The sequence below is a fragment of the Podarcis cretensis genome, assembly GCF_951804945.1.
Source record: "Podarcis cretensis genome assembly, chromosome: 11".
In the NCBI taxonomy this organism is placed as follows: Eukaryota; Metazoa; Chordata; class Lepidosauria; order Squamata; family Lacertidae; genus Podarcis; species Podarcis cretensis.
The window spans coordinates 56,285,385-56,310,407 of record NC_137180.1 but is presented as its reverse complement, the minus strand read 5'-3'; the positions used below and the strand labels follow the sequence as shown (position 1 = coordinate 56,310,407).

Sequence of the window (25,023 nt, the reverse complement as noted above, 5' to 3'; positions counted from 1 at the left end):
GCTGATCTCGCTTTATTGGCCGAGGGAGCCGGCGTACAGCTTCCAGGTCATGTGGCCAGCATGACTAAGCCGCTTCTGGCGAACCAGAGCAGTGCACGGAAATGCCGTTTACCTTCCCGCTGGAGCGGTACCTATTTAACTACTTGCACTTTGATGTGCTTTCGAACTGCTAGGTTGGCAGGAGCAGGGACCGAGCAACGGGAGCTCACCCCATTGCGGGGATTCGAACCGCTGACCTTCTGATCGGCAAGTCCTAGGCTCTGTGGTTTAACCCACAGCGCCACCTGCATCCCTGTAAGGTAGTACCTACTGCAAAATAAATAGGCACCAAGGAAGTTGTGCCTATGCTCATCTAGTCCTCATTCGCCCACAGCAGTCTAATAAAAGCACATGAGGTTGGTGGTTCATTCAACTCCCAAGTGCCCTGTTCAGTAGATCCCTGCACAATTTAAAAAAACCATTTTGTGGTGTGTGTGATTCAACTGCTCTGTGTCTCACCCCCTCTTTTGCTCTCTCTCTTCTTCCTAGCGGTGCCACCTGGGACTTGCAACCTGAAAAACTTGATTTCACGCAATTCCACAGAAAGCTCCGCAACACCCCCAAGCATCCCCTCCCACACATAGACAGAGAAGGGTGAGTAGGTCGCCGGACTTTGTTTACTTTCTGGTTGGGAGGCAGGGAACCCAAAGACCATTGGAACAGAAGCCCTGCTGGGTCGTCCCAAAGGCCCATCTCGTCCAGCGTCACACAGTGACCAACCAGGTACCCCCAAATGAGAAGGACATAAAAATAGCCTGCTGGATCAGGGCCAATGGCTCACCTCGCCCAGCATCGTGTTCTGACCGTGACCAACCACACACCTCTAGAGTTGCAAGGAGAACATGAGTGCAATGACAGCTTCCCCTCCTATGGCTTCCAGCAATTCAGAAGCATTTCTGCCTCCAGCTACCGTATTTTTTGCTCCATAAGACGCACTTTTCCCCTCCTAAAAAGTATTGGAAATGTGAGAGCGTCTTATGAAGCGAATGGCGCTGCGCAGAGAGGTAGAGCTGCGCAGCGCCCCTTCAGCGAAGCAGGAGGAGAATGGAGCCCCTTCTGTTCCTCCTCCCACTTCGCTGAAGGGGCGCTGCGCAGCTCTCCCTCTCTGCCCAGCGCCTCTCCTGCAGAGAGAGAGAACTGCGCAGCACCCCTTCAGCGACGCGCCTGTCATGCGAAGCCGGAGGAGGAGCAGAAGGGACTTCTGTTCCTTCTCCGGCTTCGCTGAAGGGGTGCTGCGCATTTCTCCCTCTCAGAGAGGGAGAACTGTGCAGCGCCCCTTCAGTGACGCGCCGTCCTGGCTTTTGCCTTAGCCGCATGCAGCCTCTTCGGGCAGAGGGAGCCTTCATCCCGCTGCCCTGAAGAGGCTTGGCACGGTTATCCCAGATGCCAGAAAAGCCACATGGTATCCCAGAAGCCAGATCCCTCTTGTTGTTCTGGCATCTGGGATTCAGAATAATTTTTTCTTGTTTTCCTCCACCCAAAACTAGGCGTGCCTTATGGTCTGGTGTGTCTTATGGAGTGAAAAATACGGTAGTAGCCATTGATAGCCCTCTTCTCCTTCAATGACAGGACACAAGTCCACCATCACTCTTCCCTCCTGAACTATCCAGCAACTGTTATGGCTGAGCTGCTTCAAGGATTCCTAAAGCAGTAACAAGTAGGGGACCCTTAGCCACATTTGTGGTGTGTCAGCAGCCTCTTAAGAGGACTGCTCCTGCACGAGGTGTCCGCGACTCAAGGCAGGAGTTTGTTTAGAACTCGTAGAGGAAGAGGAGGGGTTTCAGGAGAAAGACAATTCACTATTTCCCCCCCACCCATCCAGTCCTCTCTAGCTGTGCTTCCAGGCTTGAACATAACCATATAATTTAAGGTGCTGGTTTTGACCTTTAAAGCCCTATGGGGCCTAGGTTGTACCTATGGGACCTCCTCTCCTGGTATGTCCCGCAGAGGACCTTAAGGTCCACAAATGACAACACATTGGAGGCCCCAAGTCGCAAGGCGATTAGATTGGTCTCAACTAGGGCCAGGGCCTTTTCAGTACTGGCCCCGACTTGGTGGAACGCTCTGTTACAAGAGACTAGGGCCCTGCAGGACTTTACATCTTTCCGCAGGGCCTGCAAGACAGCTGTTCCGCCTGGCCTTTGGTTTGGACTCAGTCTGACCCTTATGTTTCCCGCCCCTTATGGTTTTGATCTGTGGGCTACTTTTAAAATGAGGCTGCATTTTAAATTGCATTTTAACCTGTATTTTAAATTGGGGTTTTTTCCCTATTATGTTTTTACTGTAATTTTACTGGTGTTAGCCTCCCTGAGCCCAGCTCTGGCCAGGGAGGGCACGGTGTAAATATAATTTATTATTATTATTATTATTATTATTATTATTATTATTATTGATGGAGGGTGGTTTCTGGAGATGCAGAAAGAGAGGAAGTATCCTTTTTTACTTTCCACTGCTCCTGAAACCTCCTTTTTATCATGGTCAGAGAAGGGCTCAAAGCACACACATCTTTGAACCTAATCCTGCTCGCATGAGACTGTGCATTGTTTGGGGTTCAAATAATACAACCTCCCCTCTATTTTCCTACCCCGCCCCCACTGACATCCACATCATTCCACAGGTGCTAGAAACTTGTTTTGCGTAGATCCTCGTTTGGCCGTTTGAGAAGTTTTCATTTCATAGGGTTTCATTTAAATGTCTTCTAACTTGCTAACCACTATAATTCTGCATTCCTGGGGAGTACCCCTTGACCGTAGAAACCACTGCCTTAATTTTGTTTTTGCACCCAGACTGGTAGTAGGGTGCCAGACCACCCGAGTTCAGTATTAGGGGGTGATGATAACATTAAAGGTATAGGTAAAGGGACCCCTGACCATTAGTTCCAGTCATGACCGACTCTGGGGTTGCGGCGCTCATCTCGCTTTATTGGCCGAGGGAGCCGGCGTACAGATTCCGGGTCATGTGGCCAGCATGACTAATCCGCTTCTGGCGAACCAGAGCAGCGCACGGAAACGCCGTTTACCTTCCCGCCGGAGCGGTACCTATTTATCTACTTGCACTTTGACATGCTTTGGAACTGCTAGGTTGGCAGGAGCAGGGACCGAGCTACGGGAACTCACCCCGTCGCGGGGATTCGAACCATCCACCTTCTGATCGGCAACTCCTAGGCTCTGTGGTTTAACCCACAGTGCCACCCGCATCCCTGATGATAACATTAGCAGAGTGTAAATTATTACGTGCCTTTTGTTTTAAGAAAAAAGAAGCAGCATGAAAGACATTTGGTCTCTTGGGTTGTCTAGACAAATACCACTTCCCACTTCATAGAGGGAAAAGCGAGGAGTGGACAATGTTGAACTGCCCAGGGCTGCCCTGTGCAATTTGTTCCAACACATTTCCAGGCAGCTAGGAAGCTAGAGACCTGTTTAGAAAATCCTATTGAAATGGAAGGTGTGAGCTTTTCAAGCACCTAAATTCCTCACCCGGTACAACAACCTTGTGCTTTGTCGTGTCCTTCTGCAGAATTGTGGTATTCACGCAGCCTTTTGTGCTACTGAAACTTTAAGGTACAACAGCTTAAGCAGGCGGTTGCTTCAAAGTCTCATCCTGGGGTGGGTTTTTAGAATCCTTTCACATCAAAGACATTGGGTCAACAAGTGTTAACCCAGCGAGGAAACGCCATTGAATCCAGTTTCTGCTTTTGTTCCGAAGGAAACGGAAGCATGCAACCCCGGGGAAAAGGTTTAGGTTTTTCTGGTTTGTGTTATATCATCACCTTGAGTTCCATAGAAATCCACATTGCCCATTGTTTAATGATGAATAACAGTAGAACTTACTTTTCTGCAAATATGCGGTCCATGTGGCATTGAAACTCCTAGCAGTCGTATTTTTGTTGGACTCTTGCTGTTTAAAGAGATTGCAGTAAGCCTTCCTGACCTTTTGTACAGGCTACAAATAGGTACACATGTTTCCATGGGCATCTCTACATTCCAGATTTAAAGGGACTTGCTAAAAAGTCTCTCCCCTCCCCACTTCCACAATGAACCCTGGGAAATGTAGTTTGGTTGGGAGGGAAGTATCTTTAATAGAGAAACTGCATCACCTGGCCAAATAGTTTCCAGGATAATTTCAGGGGAAGTTGTGTAAGCTTGCAGTGTAGATCTTGTTTATTTGCTTGCTTACAAGGCCCTAGAGTGATGTACAGTGATACCTTGGTTTACGAACTTAATCCGTTAGAGAAGTCCGTTCTTAAACCGAAACTGTTCTTAAACCGAGGCGTGCTTTCCCTAATGAGGCTTCCTGCCGCTAGTGCCCTTTCACCATTCGGCTTCCGTTCTTAGACTGAGCTAAAGTCTGCAAACCGGGACACTACTTCCGGTTCTGTGGAGTTCGTAAACTGAATACAGTGGTACCTCGGGTTACATACGCTTCAGGTTACATATGCTTCAGGTTACAGACTCCACTAACCCAAAAATAGTACCTTAGGTTAAGAACTTTGCTTCAGGATGAGAGCAGAAATCGCTCTGCGGCGGCGGCGGCAGCAGCAGGAGGCCTCATTAGCTAAAGTGGTGCTTCAGGTTAAGAACAGTTTCAGGTTAAGAACGGGCCTCGGAATGAATTAATACAATCCTGTAACTCTTTAAGTTACAATAGGAGAAAGACAGCATTAAGTTATTAGTCACTTCCATACAAAATCCAACTGCAGGAGTTCATTTAACTTTTAACTTCTCCTCCCAAAACTTGCTGAGATTTTTTCTTATTAAAAAAAATGTAACGAAGTGGTCAGATGAACCTTTAAATGTGCCCAAAGTGTACATGCTTCTCAATGCTGGTACTTCTGCACTTCACCTGGAATTTTTTTGTCACTGCTGTTTACAGGGAAAGCAGCCAAAAAGGCCCTTCTCTGCGTACCTTTGCTGGGCTGTGTGCGTTGAATGGAGGCACAGACAGGTCTCCCTCTGCGTGCGATAAGCTCCCCTTCCTGCTATGTTATTTATTTCACTCATACCCCAACCTTTTTCGCCCAGGAGCTCAGGAATCGTATAAATGGTTCCTCCTCTCCTACCTCTGTGAGATATGTAAGGCTGAGAGGCAGTAAACCGGCCCAAGGCCACCCCAGTCAGTTTGGTGGCTGCCTTGGGGATTCAAACCGCTGTCTCCTGGGTCCTAGTCCAGCACTCTTAACTCAAACTGCAACTGCCTCTGTCTCCGACCACAGACCTGCAATGAGCTTATTACTATTCTCTTCAGTGCTATGATTTCTTTTGGGAATGTGTTATCGTGTCACAATGTGACGTTGGTACGCATCTCAGCCGCTGAAAGCGAAGTTTGTTTATTTATTTAATTTATTAAATCTGTATAATGCCCTTTGTCCGTAGATCTCAGGGGGGCGGTTCGCATCATAGAAACAGTGCTGGAATTACGTATAAGCTATACAAGCTATAGCTTAGGGCCCCGCTCTCTTGGGGCCCCCCAAAAAATTAAAGGAAAAAAAACCTGGATGTACATTTCCAAAATATAAGATAAAAAACAAATAAAATAAAATCTACATGCAGCAACAGTGTTTTGTGTTGTGTAGGCTCCTATGATGTAAGTAATGGGCCTTCCTTCTAGCCTGCCCCCTAAAATAATCACTGGTTTGCTCATTTCTATATATAGGGTGCCTACATTCTGCATGTGCAAATGGCTTTAGATACCTATTAGGTCCATAAATTACCATATAGCATATATTCAACATAAAAAAACAGTGACAATTTGTTGTTGAAAAAGGACAGCTGGACATATACAGTGGTGCCCCGCAAGACGAACGCCTCGCAAGACGGAAAACCCGCTAGACGAAAGGGTTTTCCGTTTTGGAGGTGCTTCGCAAAACGAATTTCCCTATGGGCTTGCTTTGCAAGACGAAAATGTCTTGCGAGTTCCTGCGGGTTTGCCCCCCCTTTTTTCCCCCTTTTCCTAAGCCGTTAAGCCGCTTATCAGCTGATCCGCTGATAAGCCGCTTAACAGCTGATCGCTAAAAGCTGCTAAACCGCTAATAGCGCTAATCCGCTAAGCTGTCAATGGGCTTGCTTCACAAGACGAAGAAACCGCTAGACGAAGAGCCTCACGGAACGGATTAATTTCGTCTTGCGAGGCACCGCTGTAAAGGGCCCCATTACCTTCAGTAGCTTGGGGCATCATCAGACCTAAATCCGGCCCTGCATAGAAAGACAATATAAAAACCACAAAACGCATAATAAAGATAAGAACACAAATGAACGATCCCCCACCTCACCTTTAAAAGGGTATCGGATGTTGATCAGCCAGAGGCCTGGTGGAAGAGGAAAGTTTTCATGTAAGGTGGATCGTTAAGAAATGGAAATTAAAATTGGAACCGGGGAGGGGCGTGGAGAAGAAGAAAGATCTTTCGGCATTTGCCATGTTGGGGGAAATACCTGCCGGAGTTTTGTTTTGTGTTGTTTGTAAGCCATGGACCGCCAGCCTGTGCATGAACACATTTTCGCGCACGGTGTTCATTCTCCCCTTTCTCTGTCCCTGACTCAGGATCGGAAAAGGGAAGAGCGAGGACGGAGATGGAATCAACCTCAACGACATAGGGAAGGTTCTCCCAGCCTGGCAGGTGAGTCTTTTCCCAGATCTCCTTTGTACAACTTGTTCTGTCTGCTTGACACCCAAACGGGAGAGCCGTTCGTCTCCCAAGCTCCCAACTGTGTCTCAAATATGCTTGGTCTCTGGCTGTTCAGGCCAAGAACCATTCCTTGCTGTCGTTGGAGCATTATGCTCTATAAAGGGCTTTTTTTCTTTTCATTGTCTAAATTGCATTTATGGATTTTTGAGTCTGATGTAAGAATACACACAGCACATTTGGTATTTGCAGAATGAAGCCCATGTAGGGGTTGCATCAAACACCCCACTGGGCTAATGGATGAAATCAGTTATAAGGGGTATAAATATTCTTACTACCCTTGAGTTGTGGACTTAGAGGAGCACAGGGTCAATTTTCACACAGAAGTGAGGACTGAGAGTCATTAGTGAGTTAAAATAAAATTATAAGGAGGTAATTGCTTTTTAATAAAAAGTTGTTGTTTTTTTTAAAAAAGTGATTTGTATGATTATATCCTGTCTGCAATGTTTTCCACAGGGGTGTGGGCATGATATATTATTAAAAGCAGTGCTTTTTTTTCTTTTAAAAAAATGTTTAGAGGTACTCTCATTTTCCTACTCATATTGAAATATTGCCCCTCAATGAGACCAAACTTAGATTCACAAAATGCTTAGGGGTATGCATACCCTTGCGTACCCCCAGGAAAAAAGCACTGATTAAAAGTATTCTTATTTACATATATTTTTTAAGAATTTGCCCTCTGAGCCCAGGCACAAGAAGATGTCCCTTTCCTGTATTATGTGGCTGAAAGGCTCCTGGCATGTTTTCTTAAGCGCATCTGTTAGGAACAGACTCCACAATATCATGGTTTTGGGGCAACTGTACTTTGTACTTCCTTGCTGTGGTGCAGTCAGAACTTGGCAGGTACAGCCGGCCAGGACAGCTGGATATTCTGAATACATGGATGTCAGATTATGTACAGTATCTGCTTCTCAGCGCTGTGGAGTCTCAAAAGATTGTCGGTTGTTAATGAATCGTGTCGAGGCCGCAGTTTCTTCACAAAGTTTTCGGTATTTTTTGTGTTTTCTTTTCTTTTTTTAATTTTAATTTTATTAAAATAATTCAACATTAATTCAACATTAAATATTACAAATATACAGACAAACATACATTTCATACAATCCTTAAAAATATTCATACATACCCACACTCAGTCCCACAGATACTTCCTTTTCCCATCACCATCCCTCCGCCCTTACCCCACCCTTGTGTTAGACATCCAATCTACTCAATTGCAATTTCTTTCCACTTCTATTGCTTTCTTTCACACACTTTTAAACCAACTTTCCACTTCTTTTCCTGTTACACATTTTTATCCATCTTGTTTAGTACAGTGGTACCTTGGGTTACATACGCTTCAGGTTACAGACTCCCCTAACCCAGATATAGTACCTCGGGTTAAGAACTTTGCTTCAGGATGAGAACAGAAATCGTGCTCCGGCGGTGCGGCGGCAGCAGGAGGCCCCCATTAGCTAAAGTGGTGCTTCAGGTTAAGAACAGTTTCAGGTTAAGAACGGACCTCCGGAACGAATTAAGTACTTAACCTGAGGTACTACTGTATTTCAGTATTTGTAATGGAACTTATTTATTCTAATAGGAGTTCTGATTTTTGTATTTTCATTATAAGTACAAATTGAATAAAGTGGGGAGCACTCTTTAAACACACCCCCTCTGCCGCTCTCTCTTCAATCCATACCAAAACTACCACGTCCAAAAATATCCACAAGAATTGAAGCACTGGGGCTGGCAGGAAACTGGAGGACGTGTTGGAAAACCATGGCTGCTGCTGGGCTCCCCACGACAGGGTGAGCTCCCGTTGCTCGGTCCCTGCTCCTGCCAACCTAGCAGTTTGAAAGCATGACAGTGCAAGTAGATAAATAGGTACCACTCCGGCGGGAAGGTAAACAGTGCTTCCATGCGCTCTGGTTTCTGTCACGGTGTTCCATTGTGCCAGAAGCGGTTTAGTCATGCTGGCCACATGACCTGGAAGCTGTCGGTGGGCAAACGCCAGCTCCCTTGGCCTGAAAAGTGAGATGAGCGCCGCAACCCCATAGTTGCCTTTGGAATTGTAGTTGGGAACTGCTGTGACTTCTCGGTTCAGAGACCTCTGCCCTCTCTGACGGAAGTACAGTTTTCATAGTTCCCTGAGGAGCAGGAGTGATCGTTGAACATACTTGAGGCCTGTACTCAGAACGTATTTTGCACTGCCTTTCTCTTAAGTTGAACGGTCAGTTTTGGAGCGGATGTTGTGCCATCTGGCGGCCATTGGTGGAAGGACACCCTCCTGTAGCAGAGTCATCTGACTGATAACCTGAAGTGCTGAAGTGGTGCCAGACTCCCTTCTGTTTCATTGTGTTTCATTGTTATTTATTCAACTTACATCCCACCTTCCTTCCAAAGGAGCTAGTGAAAGACACCATAGACTTTTCAGCTGGATAGCTCAGTTGCTTAGAGCATGGTGCTGATGATACCAAGGTTGCAGGTTCGATCCCCGTTTGGGACAGCTGCATATTCCTGCTTTGCAGGGGGGTTGAACTAGATCAGGGGTCAGCGAACTTTTTCAGCCATGGGCCGGTCCACCGTCCCTCAGACCATGTGGTGGGCCAGACTATATTTTGAAGAAGAAGAAAAAATGAACGAATTTCTATGCCCCACAAATAACTGAGAGATGAATTTTTTTTAAAGCACACATTCTACTCATTTAACAATATGCTGTTTCTCGGACCATCCGCGGGCCGGATTTAGAAGGCGATTGGGCCGGATCCGGCCCCCGGGCTTTAGTTTGCCTACCCATAATCTAGACCAGCGGTTCTCAACCTGTGGGTCCCCAGATGTTGTTGGACTACAACTCCCATCATCCCTGAGCTCTGGCCTTGCTAGCTCTGATCTAGATGATTTTCAGGGTCCCTTCAAACTCTATTCTTCTATGACTTGGTTGCCTGTGGAGAGGTTAAGTCATGCCTCCTTTCTCATCCTACAAGGGAAATGACGTGGTTTGACACCAAAAGTGTGATCTTAATAGTGTTGGCATCTTGCTCAGTTTTGTCTCCACTTGCTGTTCCTCCAGATGTTGTTGGGCTACCCTGTATATATCCCAGTCTCTGATAATGTTTTCATCTGTAATGCTCCTTAGCCTTGCTGATAATCTCGCCAGTTCAGCGTACTCTCTTATTTTATTTTGTCAGTCTGACTTAGATGGGATATCCTCTCCCTTCCAGCCTTTTGCAATTATCAGAAAGTGGGATATATACAGAGTCTATGTAAAAGACTATGTATGGGACGCGGGTGGTGCTGTGAGTTAAACCACAGAGCCTAAGACTTGCCGATCAGAAGGTTGGCGGTTTGAATCCCCACGACGGGGTGAGCTCCCATTGCTCGGTCCCTGCTCCTGCCAACCTAGCAGTTCAAAAGCACATCAAAGTGCAAGTAGATAAATAGGTCCTGCTCCGGCGGGAAGGTAAACGGCGTTTCCGTGTGCTGCTCTTGTTCGCCAGAAGCGGCTCAGTCATGCTGGTCACAGGACCCGGAAGCTGTACACCGGCTCCCTCGGCCAATAAAGGGAGATGAGCACCACAACCCCAGAGTCGTCTGCGACTAATGGTCAAGGGTCCCTTTACCTTTACTTTTACCTTTATGTAAAAGAATATTTTCAAAAAATCAATCCATTGGCAGGTATTGATTAAGCTTTGGCGTGTTAATAGGTTCATTTTATAAAATAAAATCTATAGTAAGTTAAATAACATGGAAAAAGTAAAGTTTAAGCGCGTATTTAAGAAATTTAATTCGGGAATGCAAGGGGAAGATCAGAGGTCTTGTCAGACTTAATCACAAATGGATGTACAATGCAGGTATTAGTTAAAGAATGAATAATTGTTTATTGTTTATTTCTTATTTAGCCTATAACATCTATTGTACATTTCTGTTGCAAAGTTTTCAACCAAGAAAGCATTCAAAAGAATGGGGGGGGGGTGTTGTTGGACTACAACTCCCATCAGCCTTGGCAATTCTGCCCAGGGAGCAGGAGGTCGACTGGTTGGAAAAGGCTGGTCTGTGCAGTGTGGCAGCTAAACACACTTCATTCAGTGGCGCTGTGGTCTAAATCACAGCTTGCCGGTCTGAAGGTCAGCAGTTCGAATCCCCACGACGGGGTGAGCTCCCGTTGCTCGGTCCCTGCTCCTGCCAACCTAGCAGTTCGAAAGCACGTCAAAGTGCAAGTAGATAAATAGGTACCGCTCTGGCGGGAATGTAAATGGCGTTTCCGTGTGCTGCTCTGGTTCGCCAGAAGCGGCTTAGTCATGCTGGCCATATGGCCCGGAAAAACTGTCTGCGGACAAATGCCAGCTCCCTCGGCCTGTAAAGCGAGATGCGCCCTGCATCCCCATAGCATAGCTGTTAACCTTTCCCGTTTCTTGCGAGGAATCCTATTCAGAATAAAGGAAATTCCCTTTTAAAAAGGGAAACGTTGACAGCTATGCCCCAGAGTCGTTCACGACTGGACTTAACCGTCAGGGGTCCTTTGTTGTTGTTGTCATTTAGTCGTGTCCGCCTCTTCTTGACCCCATGGACCAGAGCACGCCGGGCACTCCTGTCTTCCACTGCCTCCCACAGTTTGGTCAAACTCATGCTGGTAGCTTGGAGAACACTGTCCAACCATCTCGTCCTCTGTCGTCCCCTTCTCCTTGTGCCCTCCATCTTTCCCAACATCAGGGTCTTTTCCAGGGAGTTTTCTCTTCTCATGAGGTGGCCAAAGTATTGGAGCCTAAGCTTCAGGATCTGTCCTACCAGTGAGCACTCAGGGCTGATTTCCTTAAGAATGGATAGGTTTGATCTTCTTGCAGTCCATGGGACTCTCAAGAGTCTCCTCCAGCACCATAATTCAAAAGCATCAATTCTTCGGCGATCAGCCTTCTTTATGGTCCAGCTCTCACTTCCATACATCACTACTGGGAAAACCAAAGCTTTAACTATATGGACCTTTGTTGGCAAGGTGATGTCTCTGCTTTTTAAGATGCTGTCTAGGTTTGTCATTGCTTTTCTCCCCAGAAGCAGGGGTCATTTACCTTTACCTTTTTTACTCCATTCAAAGTATGTAGCTGCAGCCCTTGTCCATTATTCTGAGGTTCGGGGCATATTTCCAGATCTTAGGGGGTATATTTTGGGGAAAGAGGTTCCACCTGGTGGGTTAAGCGCATCTCCTCTAGTCCTCTGTCTTTCCCTCTTTGTTTCAGGCACCCCTGCTGTTATTTTGATAAATACGCAGTTCCATCCAAAACTGTTAGAGTAAGGCAGCATTTCCCAGAACAGTCAAATGTTGACTCACTGGGGTCAGTAGAAGTGGGGGGGGGGGGTTTAAAAGGAGGTTCAAAATGGCCTGTGGAGGAAAAGAAGTTTAGGAGGTACAGAATATGTATTTAGGAACTCTGAGCCTCAGAAATAAAGGGCAGTGTATTTTATAAAACGATTCCACAATACAATATTCTCAGACAGAAAGACTGCAAAATTCTTTTCTTGCCTTTTATGGCATCTAATAATGGTGATTGAGTAATCTGTGTTGATTTTATATTGATATTTCTTGAATTTGCTTTCTTTACATTCCTAAGAACCTGGGCTGGGGTTGATGATAATTTTATAAGCTTGTCAAAGGAGTCAATGAACGCCCAGAATTTGTGAAACCCTGAGCTGGATGCATTTCTTGTTGTGAACCAGGAGGTGGCAGCAGATACCCACCCTCTGACTTATCCTGCCACTGTAATGTCCTGGGTGCATTCCGTTCTACAGAATGTCCGGTATGACAAAAAATATGAGTGTGCTTGGAATTGTATGCAAAGATTACAAGAATGCATTTATTTCTTTTTTTCAAATGGGGAGGGTGCAACAGGTCGTCTCTTCAGAATCCTTTCAAGCAAAAAATAAATGCAGTTTTTAGGTTGCACCATTTGCAAAATACTTCATTAAGCAGCACTTTCAAGATGGACTTCAAAGCAGCATCACTTCATGGGACTTTTTTAAAAAATGGTGAAATGGTGTTTAAAGGATAATGTGTGAAATGGCCCTGATGAGTGTGTGTGTGTGTGTGTGTGAGAGAGAGAGAGAGAGAGAGAGAGAGAGAGAGAGCGCCCTGGTGAACTGATTTGACAGGGCTTGGTCAAGTTTCAGTGTGTTTCCAAGAATTATTATTATAATTATTATAATAATTATTATTATTATTACCCACCCATCTGACTGAGTTATTATTCCCAGGGCTGAATTTAGGTTTGATGAAGCGCTAAGCTACTGAAGGTAATGGGGCCCTTTATATGTCCAGCTGTCCTTTGTCAACAACAAATTGTCGCTGGTTTTTTGTGTTGAATATATGCTATATGGTAATTTATGGACCTAATAGGTATCTAAAGCCATTTGAACATAACAAAGTATGTATTTTATATAATAATAATAATAATAATAATAATAATAATAATAATAATAATAATAATTTATTATTTGTACCCCACCCATCTGGCTGGGTTTCCCCAGCCACTCTGGCCGGCTTCCACAAAGACCAAAAATATACTTAAGATGTCACGCATTAAAAACTTCCCTGAACAGGGCTGCCTTAAGATGTCTTCTGAATGTCAGGTAGTTGTTGTAATTGTTCAACTGAAATACAATTAAGAAGAAGTATATTAATAGTGAAATTGGGGGGAGGCTCCCAAGAGAGTGGGGCCCTAAGCTATAACTTGTTTAGCTTATACGTAAAGCCCTATGGGGCCTAGGACCCACGTACCTACGGGACCGCCTCTCCTGGTATGCCCTGCAGAGGACCCTAGGGTCCACAAATGACAACATTTTGGAGGTCCCAAGTCGCAAGGTGGTTAGATTGGTCTCAACTAGGGCCAGGGCCTTTTCAGTACTGGCCCCGACTTGGTGGAACGCTCTGTCACAAGAGACTAGGGCCCTGCGGGACTTGAGATCTTTCTGCAGGGCCTGCAAGACAGAGCTGTTCCGCCTGGCCTTTGGTTTGGACTCAGTCTGACCCTTACGTTTCCTTGCCCTTATGGTTTTGTTTTATGGGCTACTTTTAAAATAAGGCTGCATTTTAAATTGAATTTATCCTGTATTTTAAATTGGGGTTTCTTTTCCTATTATGTTTTTACTGTAATTTTACTGGTGTTAGCCGCCCTGAGCCCGGGTGGGTTATAAATTATTATTAAATCCGGCACTGATTATTCCCTTCCCACAAAAACATAGATTCACCTTGCAATTTATCCTCTGTGAAAGGTTTTTTTTTAAGGATGCACCTCCCACAGGCTGCAGCAGAGGGTGATGTAGTTTTTCCAATGCAAGATGAGCTGGCAGCTGGACGCTGGCAGAGAGGTTCTCCCTCTGCAAAGCTAAACAGAGCTCTCTGGAGAAGAAGCTGCCGGTGTCGCTTTTCCCAAATAGTGAAATATAGCATGTGTTAGTAGCAGCCTTTCTATACAACATCCTGAACAAGGGTCAGGGCACACGCTCTTCCCGCCAAAGTCGTGGCAGCTGACCTCAGGCTTACCCAAGCGAAAGGAGCCTTGCTCTGCGGAGGCAGGACCCAGCCTGGCACAAGTGCCCTGCCGTGATCCTGGCTCTCGGGAAAGGGTGTGTGTGGGGGGGGGGGAACAAGAGCCGCTGCGGGTTTCCTTACATGCATTCATGTCGTTTGTCATCCATGTGTATGTGTGAGAGGGAGAGAGCTTTGCAGCTGGCTGCCCCTCCTCCCGTTGCCTGTCCTGCCTTCTGGGAAGTTTTCTAGAGAAATGGCTGGCCACTGTGCTTGGACCATATTGCTTCCAGCTAGGAGTGGATGAATTGCTTTTTTTTTTTTTTTTCAATAGATTTGTATTCAGTTTTTAAAGGTTACAAAAAGAAAAAAATAAAGAGCATATTTAAACAAAACAAAAAACAAGGGAAGAAAAAACCAGAAAAAAGAAAAGATGCAGATAATTTAAAAAAATCAATCCTTTACATAACATTCTTTTCTTTGCTTATTTCCTTGACCTCCTCACACCTCCCTTTTTTGTATTCTAATTCAATTAGATATTTCAGCAAATCCTTTCCATCTTTATTTCTATCCTAATGATTTATCTTAATATACTATAATTTAACGTTCTGTTTTTTCACCAATTAACAATCCATTTTTACTTAATCCTTTATATCATTTCTGCTAAAACCACATTACTTCATTCCAACATCCTTCTAACATTCCTTAATTTTACAATGTTTCTGTAGATAAACTTTAAATTTCTTCCAATGTTCTTCCACCGACTCTTCTCCTTGGTCTCGGATTCTGCCAGTCATTTCCGCCAGTTCCATATAGTCCATCACCTTCATCTGCCATTCTTCGGAGTGGGTGAATTGCTTATACAATGGACGCTCGGGTTGCGAACGTGATCCGTGCAGGAGGCACGGTCGCAATGCGCAGCACCGCATCTGTGCATGGGCAGGTTGCGATTCGGCGCTTCTGCGCAAAGCACGATTTAGTGCTTCTGCACATGCGCAAAGCGCCGAAACCCAGAAATAACCCGTTCCGGTACTTCCGGGTTTCGGCGCGTCCGTAACCCGAAAACGCTCAACCTGAAGGGTCTGTAACCCTAGGTCTGACTGTATCAAGAAAGTTTGATTCCAGACAGACAGACAGACAGACAGACAGACAGACAGACAGACAGACTCTAGGCTGCAGAGACAGTGAATCTTTAGGGCTGCAGGGTTGTGATCTGATCTGATATTCCATCACTCCCAAGCATCACCTAGCATAGCCAGTGGTCAAGAATGATGAACATTGCAATTCAGCAATAACTGGAGGGCTACAGATTATTATTATTATTATTATTATTATTATTATTATTATTAAACTTATTTATACCCTTCCCATCTAGCTGGGTTTCCCCAGCCACTCTGGGCGGCTCCCCACAGAATATATAAAAAAGTGACAAAACATCCAACATTAAAAACTTCCCTAAACAGGGCTTCCTTCAGATGTCTTCTAAAAGTCAGATAGTTGTTTATTTCCTTAGCATCTGATGGGAGGGCATTCCACAGGGCGGGCGCCACCACTGAGAAGGCCCTCTGCCTGGTTCCCTGTAACCTCACTTCTCCCAGGGAGGGAACCTCCAGAAGGCCCTCGGAGCTGGACCTTTGCTTGCACCACTCCAAATTTCTTATTGAATAGAAATATGCTGGAAAACAAAAAGAAACAACTCCTAGTGGTGCTTGATTAATTGTTCCACAGAACGCACTTACTTTATCGTATGATCACAGGGCATCCAGAAAGCATACAACAATCCAGCTACATGAGAACATGAATCATTCCCAAAATAAAATTATAAACGAACCTCTTACATATGTAGCTTAAGTACAAATTCAATGAGAGGGGTGAGCTTGCTTTTGCCAGATAATCTAATTTATATCGGATCTGAGACCAAAAAACAAAGAAACCCTCTTACCTCTTCAACACAAATAAGCCTTTTTTTTTTCTTCTCTGATCTTGCATATTTGTCAAAGTTGAAAATCCACAATGATAAACCGTGGAGAACTCTAGAAGAATGGTCAATGCTCTTGAAGACAGGCATGAATACTCTTTCTGGTTGTATAACCACGCTACACTGAAATGTTTAAATGTTTCTTTGATTGCCCTTTAATCTTCCTGCCTCTCCTGCCACACACTTTGAGAACCACTCACTTAGCTGCTCTCTGCACACAAACACAGAGAGAAAGTTTTTCTCTCCTGTAACGCTAGAACTTGGTCATATCCAATAAAGCCGAATGTTGAAAGATTCAGGACAGGCTGGGGGGGGGGAACGACTTCATTTACTTCATTAAGAGTGTGGAATTTCTTCACTGAAGAGATAGTGATGGTCGCCAACACAGATGGTCTTAAAATGGCTTTCCCCTGTCTTAGGATCTTAACATTGGTTTTTAATCCAATTTGAGGTGCCTCAGACAAATATTCTGACAGAGTTTGGCTCTCCGTACAGTGGACGCTCGGGTTGCGAATGTTCGCAACCCACAGCTGCATGTCTGCGCACATCCGGTTTGCGATTCAGCGCTTAGACGCAAAGCACGATTTGGCACTGCCGCGCATGTGCGACCGCCGAAACCCAGAAGTAACCCATTCCGGTACTTCTGGGTTTCGGTGGTCCGTAACCCAAAAATATCACAACCTGAAGCATCTGTAACCCGAGGTATGACTGTAAAAAGGTAAAGGGTAAAGGGACCCCTGACCATTAGGCCCAGTCGTGGCCGACTCTGGGGTTGCGGCGCTGATCTCGCTTTATTGGCCGAGGGAGCCGGCGTACAGCTTCCAGGTCATGTGGCCAGCATGACTAAGCCGCTTCTGGCAAACCAGAGCAGTGCACGGAAACGCTGTTTACCTACCCGCTGGAGTGGTACCTATTTATCTACTTGCACTTTGACGTGCTTTTGAACTGCTAGGTTGGTAGGAGCAGGGACCGAGCAACAGGAGCTCACCCCGTTGCGGGGATTCGAACCACCGACCTTCTGATTGGCAAGTCCTAGGCTCTGTGGTTTAACCCACAGCGCCACCCGCGTCCCTGAGGTATGACTGTACTTGGGTTCATAAACCATTTGCCTCATGTGAATGTAGCTTAAAGGTAAAGGTAAAGGTACCCCTGCCCGTACGGGCCAGTCTTGACAGACTCTGGGGTTGTGCGCCCATCTCACTTAAGAGGCCAGGGGCCAGCGCTGTCCGGAGACACTTCCGGGTCACGTGGCCAGCGTGACATCGCTGCTCTGGCCAGAGCCAGAGCCAGAGCCGCACACGGAAACGCCGTTTACCTTCCCGCTGGTAAGCGGTCCCTATTTATCTACTTGCACCCGGAGGTGCTTTCGAACTGCTAGGTTGGCAGGCGCTGGGACCGAGCAGCGGGAGCGCACCCCGCCGCAGGGATTTGAACCGCCGACCTTTCGATCAGCAAGCCCTAGGCGCTGAGGCTTTAACCCACAGCGCCACCTGCGAAACTAGGCAGGGGCGAAACTAGGCTTTATTTTACCTGGGTCCAAGATCCAGTTTGGGGCGCGCCACACACACACACACACACACACAACATGTGCATTTGTGTAAAGTACACACACACATAGGCTGGAAGCCTCAATGGTCCCGCTCTGTAGGCTTTACCCAGGGGAAAAAGAAAACCTGGCAAGACCCCCCCCCCTCCCCACAACTCTGACTTAGGAAGGGGATTTAAATTAACCTGGATTGATTTTGCAACCAAAAACACTGTAATAAGTACAGTGGTGCCTCGCAAGACAAAATTAATTCGTTCCGCGAGTCTCTTCGTCTAGCGGTTTTTTCGTCTTGCGAAGCACGGCTATTAACGGCTTAGCGGCTTTAAGAAAAAGGAAAAAAACTCGCAAGAACTTGCAAGACGTTTCGTCTTGCGAAGCAAGCCCATAGGGAAATTCGTCTTGCGGAACGACTCAAAAAACGGAAAACTCTTTCGTCTAGCGAGTTTTTCGTCTTGCGAGGCATTCGTCTTGCGGGGCACCACTGTACATGCATAAATGCACACATGTTTTTGTGTCCGCTGTGCTGCCACCAGCACAAAACTGGAAGTATCTGAATCGTTTTGCAAATTCTATCAAAATTATTTTTAACTTCCGTACATTTCTACACAGTCGTTATGCCTGATCAGGACCCTCTAAATTTGCTTTAGATCTGCCTTTAGTAGAAAAAGTTGGGGGAAACTTTTTTTTGTTTTTTTGTTTTTTAAAGCTACGATCAAAGTCGTTCTCCGTCTTTGGCGGTGCCTAATGTTAGTGTATTAAACTTTGGGCTGCTTGCTAAGTCTACGCTAATGTTTCATCCTTTGTTTGGTACTTAACCAGTTAATGTTTCCTGTTGAGACTAAAAATGGGTTCGTAACTCACTGAATCCTCTCTGTTGGTTTTTTTTTCCGAGCGCCCCCCCCTTCCCATCCCCCCCTTTAAGCATTTCCTCTGATGTTATGAAAATAGCAACCAATACAATATAGGAGACCAGAAGTTCTTAAAATGCTGGCTTCCTGTCTGCAGCCGGCAGGTAATCACTTAGGAGCCATTGTCCAACGCTCCCTTCCAGTCTGGGATCTTGTGTTTTCTCTCAAGTGTGTGGAACTAAGGCCCAATTTTAACAAATGCCAGACATCTAAGAAAAACTGTGGCGTGTGGGGCTCCACGTGCCTCGTTCAAACCAGGAGACACAAGACGTTTGTTGGTAGCACGCCAGAGATATGGGGCAAGGCCCATGTAAACGTGCCAATGCTGTATGCTTGCAAGTAAGCTGGTTTGAGCAAGTTGCTCTCCTGTGTGTGTTGTTTCACACGGCCTGCATTTTAAAATGGGCCTTATTCGCCGCAGTTGGGGGCAAGGAGCTTTTTACTTAATAATAATAATAATAATTAATAATAATTTATTATTATTTATACCCCGCCGATCTGGATGGGTTTCCCCAGCCACTCTGGGCGGCTACCAGCAGTATATTAAAATACAATAATCTATTAAACATGAGAGCTGGACCATAAAGAAGGCTGATCGCCAAAGAATTGATGCTTTTGAATTATGGTGCTGGAGGAGACTCTTGAGAGTCCCATGGACTGCAAGAAGATCAAACCTCTCCATTCTGAAGGAAATCAGCCCTGAGTGCTCACTGGAAGGACAGCTTGTGAAGCTGAGGCTCCAGTACTTTGGCTACCTCATGAGAAGAGAAGACTCCCTGGAGAAGACCCTGATGTTGGGAAAGATGGAGGGCACAAGGAGAAGGGGGCGACAGAGGACGAGATGGTTGGATAGTGTTTTCGAGGTTACCAGCATGAGTCTGACCAAGCTGCGGGGGGCAGTGGAGGACAGGAGTGCCTGGCGTTCTCTGGTCCATGGGGTCACGAAGAGTCGGACACGACTAAACGACTAAACAACAACAAAACATAAATGGGAAAATTTAGCTGAAATGCAATGCGTGGTTGAACTGTGAAAATTGTTCCTGCAGGACATAGTGCTAGTCACCAGCAGGGGTGTCAACTTGAACAAAATATTGGGGGTGGGCAGGTAAGCCCCTCTCTGCATAATTGATCGCAGTGTACTTCTTCTTTGGCAATCCCTCGTAGCCGAGTAAGATGGTCTTCCATAAACACAGTTTTAACAATGAGTCCTTAAGTGACTGTGGAGGCCAGTTCTGAATCCACACGTCCTTCCACAGTGAGGACATTGGTTTCCGTGCGGGAGTTGATCACAGTGTGGATTTGCCAAGGATGCCTTCCTCTTAGCACATTTCTCCCTTGCATCCTGAGTTCGAGTGTCAGAGTATGTGAAGAAGTGTGCATGCACACGGAAGCTTATACCCAGAACAAACTTAGTTGGTCTCTAAGGTGCTACTGGACAATTTTTTAATTTTTTAAATTTATTTTGACTGCGTCAGACCAACACAGCTACCTACCTGAATTTAAAGCCCATGACACCTTTGGTAAAGGCTGTTCTCCAATTGGAGCACTCGCAGGCAAGTCTTCCCCAATTGTTGGTGTTTATACCACTTGTTTTTTTTTAAGATTTGCCCTGAGACAGTCTTTAAACCTCTTTTGTTGACCACCAGCATTACGCTTTCCATTTTTAAGTTCGGAATAGAGTAGTTGCTTTGGAAGACGATAATCAGGCATCCGCACAACATGGCAATGCATATCGGCTTGGAGGGGAGGGTGGCCCCCTCAAATATTTTATGGGGGGGAGCAAAGCGCCCTTGGTCCCTAAGAGCTGCTTCCTATGGTTACTAACTTGGATGGCTTTGAAAGAAAATTAAACAAATTACCGTATTTTTCGCTCTAGAAGACTCACTTTGTCCCCTCCAAAAACTAAGGGGAAATGTGTGTGCGTCTTATGGAGCGAATGCAGGCTCCTTGGCTTCAGCGATAGCAACGCGAAGCCTCCGAAGCGCAGTGGGATCGCTCCCGCCGTGCTCCGGAGGCTTCGCGTTGCTTTCGCTGAAGCCTGGAGAGCGAGAGGGGTCGGTGCGCACCAATCCCTCTTGCTCTCCTGGCTTTGCTCCGCTGGAGAGGCGCTGCGCAGCTTTCCCTCTCTGCGCAGCGCCCCTTCAGCGAAGCGGGAGGAGAAATGGAAGGGGCTCCGTTTCTCCTGCTGCTTCGCTGAAGGGCGCTGTGCAGAGAGGGGGAGATTTATTTTTTTCTTGTTCTCCCCCTCTAAAACAAGGTGCGTCTTATGGTCGGGTGCATCCTGTAGAGCGAAAAATACGGTAATGGAAGATCAGGCTATCAATAGTTACAAGCCTCAGTGACTGCTTGGCACCTCCTGAATACTATTTGCTGGGAACCGTGAGTGAGGATTGTGCTGTTGAGCTCATGTCCTGCTTCCCGGCTTCCCATTTGCCTGATCACTATGAGAACAGAGAGCTGGACTAGAGGGGTCCTTTGGCCGAATCTAGCAGGACTCTCCTGGTGTTTGTATCTAGGCTGATGGGCAGAGAGTTCTCTGGCTTTCCTTGGGCTGGCTGGTGAGTAGATGGTGGAGGCAAGTTTTGGATTTGGGGGCACCCTGCGGGTGGCGCTGTGGGTTAAACCACAGAGCCTATGACTTGCTAATCAGAAGGTCGGCGGTTTGAATCCCTGTGACGGGGTGAGCTCCCGTTGTTTGGTCCTTGCTCCTGCCAACCTAGCAGTTCGAAAGCACGCCAGTGCAAGTAGATAAATAGGTACCGCTCCAGCGGGAAGGTAAACGGCATTTCCGTGTGCTGCTCTGGTTCGCCAGAAGCGGCTTAGTCATGCTGATCACATGACTCGGAAGCTGTACGTCGGCTCCCTCGGCCAATAAAGTGAGATGAGCGCCGCAACCCCAGAGTCGGCCACAACTGGACCTAATGGTCAGGGGTCCCTTTACCTTTATCTTTACCTGTACCTTTCTGCTAACTCTACACCAGCTACTATTAATGTCCATATTATTAAGTTGGAGCAGCTGTCTCCCATATGTCCAGCTAGAGGGCAATGGGTGGTCAGAACTAACCTCGGTCGAGTTTAGACTAAATAGATCGCTGACCAAGTCGAACATGCGCCCAAGGGCCTCTTAGCTGGAAAGAACAAACGAGCGCAAAAATAAGCCCATCAGTGTGTGAAGAACAGCCTTCCTTGCAATCACATTATCGTTTTTCTGTGCTGTTTTTTTTTTTTTTTTTTTTTTAATGCTTGGTTTAGCAATTAAAAGGCGACACGGCACTTTGGGTTTTTCCAGTCGGCCGCTCAAGGCGACCCTCGTGACACTCGGTTTAAAAACATCGTTATACAATTCTGCCCTGTGTTTTTTTGGAAAAATAACTCTCGCTATTCCTTTACCAGCAAATACGAAACTTATTTGATTTTATTTTCGTGTTTGGTGGGGGGGTTCCCCCCCCCCAGACCTGTGTCTCCTTCTGCACACTCGTTCCTTTCCCCCATGTTCAAACCTTGACACGCCAGTCTGGGAGTCTGCCGCTTCCACCCCCCACAATTTCTCTCCACCAACCCATTCAAAACTTCTTTTCGTTTGCTTAGATTTTCTTCTCCTTTCCTGGCTGTGTCTGCCTGCGTGTGTTTGGGGCTGCGGGCGGGAAAGTACGTGATATCTGGCAGGTATTTGTGAATGGGCCTCAACCCTGTGACTCCCCGTGGCTCGGCCAAACCGGGCTGGGAGGCGACGGCGAGGGGAGGAATCAGAAAGTGACTCTGTGCGGCTCGACTTGGCTGGAAAATATTCTCAGTGTGGCAGTTCAGAAGCCAGGAGGAAGCTATCTTCTGGCCTAAAAACAATAAAGGGGTCAACGGCTTGATCCTTTCTCCTACACCCTTTTCCTTCCATTGTGAGATTTATCCATGCTGCCTTAGAGACCTAAGAGAATAGAGCAAAGGCACATGACCTAACGGGGGTGGATGTCTGGACTGGCCCAGTCCGTTTTTTAAAAATTATTATTCTTTGGTTACACCAAACAAAGCAGTCGGTCTCTTGGGCCTCCTGCATTCTCCTCTATGTGTGGTGTTGGTAGCAGAGATATTAGAAGCTGCAGGTCTCCCAAGGCCTCCAGTTTTGAGCGATGGGAGGCTAGAATAACCTTCAGCCGTCAAAGGTTGTGGATGTCCAGGATCCCAAGACAATCAAGGAAAGGACTGTCTCGCCAGAGTGGTGCATGCTCTGGTTATCTCCCACTTGGACTACTGCAATGTGCTCTACGTGGGGCTACCTTTGAAGGTGACCCAGAAACTACAATTAATCCAGAATGCAGCAGCCAGACTGGTGACTGGGAGTGGCCGCCGAGACCATATAACACCGGTCCTGAAAGGCCTACATTGGCTCCCAGTACGTTTCCGAGCACAATTCAAAATGTCGGTGCTGGCCTTTAGAGCCCTAAATGGCCTTGGCCCAGTATACCTGAAAGAGCGCCTCCACCCCTTCGTTCAGCCAGGACACTGAGGTCCAGCGCCGAGGGCCTTCTGGCGGTTCCATGCCTGAGAGAAGTGAGGTTACAGGGAACCAGGCAGAGGGCCTTCTTGGTAGTGGCACCTGCCATGTGGAACGCCCTCCCATCAGATGTCAAGGAAATAAACGACTATCTGACTTTTAGAAGACATCTGAAGGCGGCCCTGTTTAGGGAAGTTTTTGATGTTTGACATTTTATTGTGCTTTTAATATTCTGTTGGTAGCTGCCCAGAGTGGCTGGGGAAACCCAGCCAGATGGGCGGGGTAATAATAATAATAATAAGAAGAAGAAGAAGAAGTGGGCAAGGTGTTTGGATCGGTCAGGGCTCACTTGCTCTCTGGTCCCTAATTCTTCTCTGCTGATAATAACTAGCAGAGAGGCTCCACCCGCCTGTCAAATTTTGTGGCATGCATGGAGAAGACAAAGATCTGATCCGCCATACAGATCCAATTCCTCGCTCCTGCTTGTGTGGCCTCAGACTGCAAATAAGGCATGGTATGTTTTGACTGCTATCCTAGCAGGACAGTGGCGTCCTTGTCAGCTTGGCCAGTTGTTAGGCATGGTAAAGTCCAATACTGTTACCACATTGGCTCCACATGCTGAAGGAGACCGGAGAATCCCATTGCACTTAGAAAGCTAGCAGCTCAGGGAGAAGTTTAGTGGCTAGCCTCTCCCTGAGAAGCTAGCTCTCTGTTCTTTTATCGAGCGGAGCATTCAAAACCCGAGTCTCCCCTGAGTCGTGGAAAAGGTTGTGTGTCCTTTCACCCATTTGGGCACCACAGTTTAAGAAGGATGTTGACAAGCTGGAACGTGTGCAGAGGAGGGCAACCGAGATGATCTGTGGTCTGGAAACCAAGCCTTGTGAGGAACGGTTGAAGGAGTTGGGTACGTTTAGCCAGGAAAAGAGGAGACTGAGAGGACCCCTGACTTTGTGACTCCTTGCTTCTTGATCCTCGGACCCCTGACTTTGTGACTCCTTGCTTCTTGATCCTCGGACCCTTGGCTTCCTGACTCCTGGCTTCTGGACTCCCGTTCCTGCTCCCGCCCCGCCATCTTGCCCCGGTCCCGACGTCCCCAGCCTGGACTTTGATCGCCCGTGAACTGGACCATGACAGACTAAAAGTCTGACCTATGAGGAGCAGTTGAAGGATCTGTGTATGTTTAACCTGGAAAAGAGGAGATATGATAGCCAAATATCTCAAGGGCTGTCCCATGGAAGATGGAGCGAGCTTGTTTTCTCCTGCTCTGGTGGGTAGGACTCGAACCCGTGGCTTCAAGTTACAAGAAAGGAGATTTGGACTAAACAGCAGAAACAACTTTCTGACAGTAAGCGCTGTTCGACAGTGGAACGGTCTCCCTCGGGAGGTGGTGGATTCTCCTTCCTTGGAGGTTTTTAAGCCGAAGTTCAATGGCCATCTTTAGCTGAGATTCCTGCAGTGCACGGGGTTGGAATAGATGACCCTTGGGGGTCCCTTATTCTACAATCTATACATTGACCCGGCCAAAGACATCGCTCTACCTATTTCGTACGGCAAGCATCCCTCTATAAAACAGAAGGATTTTTATTCCACCCCCCTTCTCCACGTCGTTCTTTGCACGTAAAGCCATCCCCGTAAACGGGTTTACTTGAACTGACAAAAAGGTGGCCCTGGGCCAACGTCAACCTTTGGGAAGTGTATTCATGTAAATGGACACCATAACACGTTGCCGCAACCTTTTTAGGTTGCTGGAGCCAAGGATTTCCTCAGAGGTTGAGTGGCTTTCCTGGAGACAGGCTTTCTCGCAGGAGAGGAAGTTGCCGCGAAAAGGGCAAGTTCCCTCTTTTCACAGAGCTATACGGCCAGGCCTTACGTACGTGCTGCCTGACACAATC

At 46.7% G+C, this 25,023-nt stretch overlaps 1 protein-coding gene and 1 long non-coding RNA gene across 4 annotated transcripts in view; both read left to right on the top strand.

The window, feature by feature from the left end:
* Nucleotides 1-25,023, top strand: part of LOC307226408 — a 304,430-nt gene that overhangs the window by 173,892 nt on the left and 105,515 nt on the right. The window lies entirely within an intron of this gene.
* The window catches only part of CTIF (cap binding complex dependent translation initiation factor), a 192,390-nt gene that overhangs the window by 69,108 nt on the left and 98,259 nt on the right, over nt 1-25,023 (top strand). For all 3 annotated transcript variants that reach the window (XM_079994876.1, XM_079994875.1, XM_079994874.1), the window contains 2 exons: nt 529-633; nt 6,577-6,652. In XM_079994876.1, coding sequence (XP_079851002.1) covers nt 529-633; nt 6,577-6,652 — 181 coding nt within the window. The remainder of the gene's footprint in view (nt 1-528; nt 634-6,576; nt 6,653-25,023) is intronic.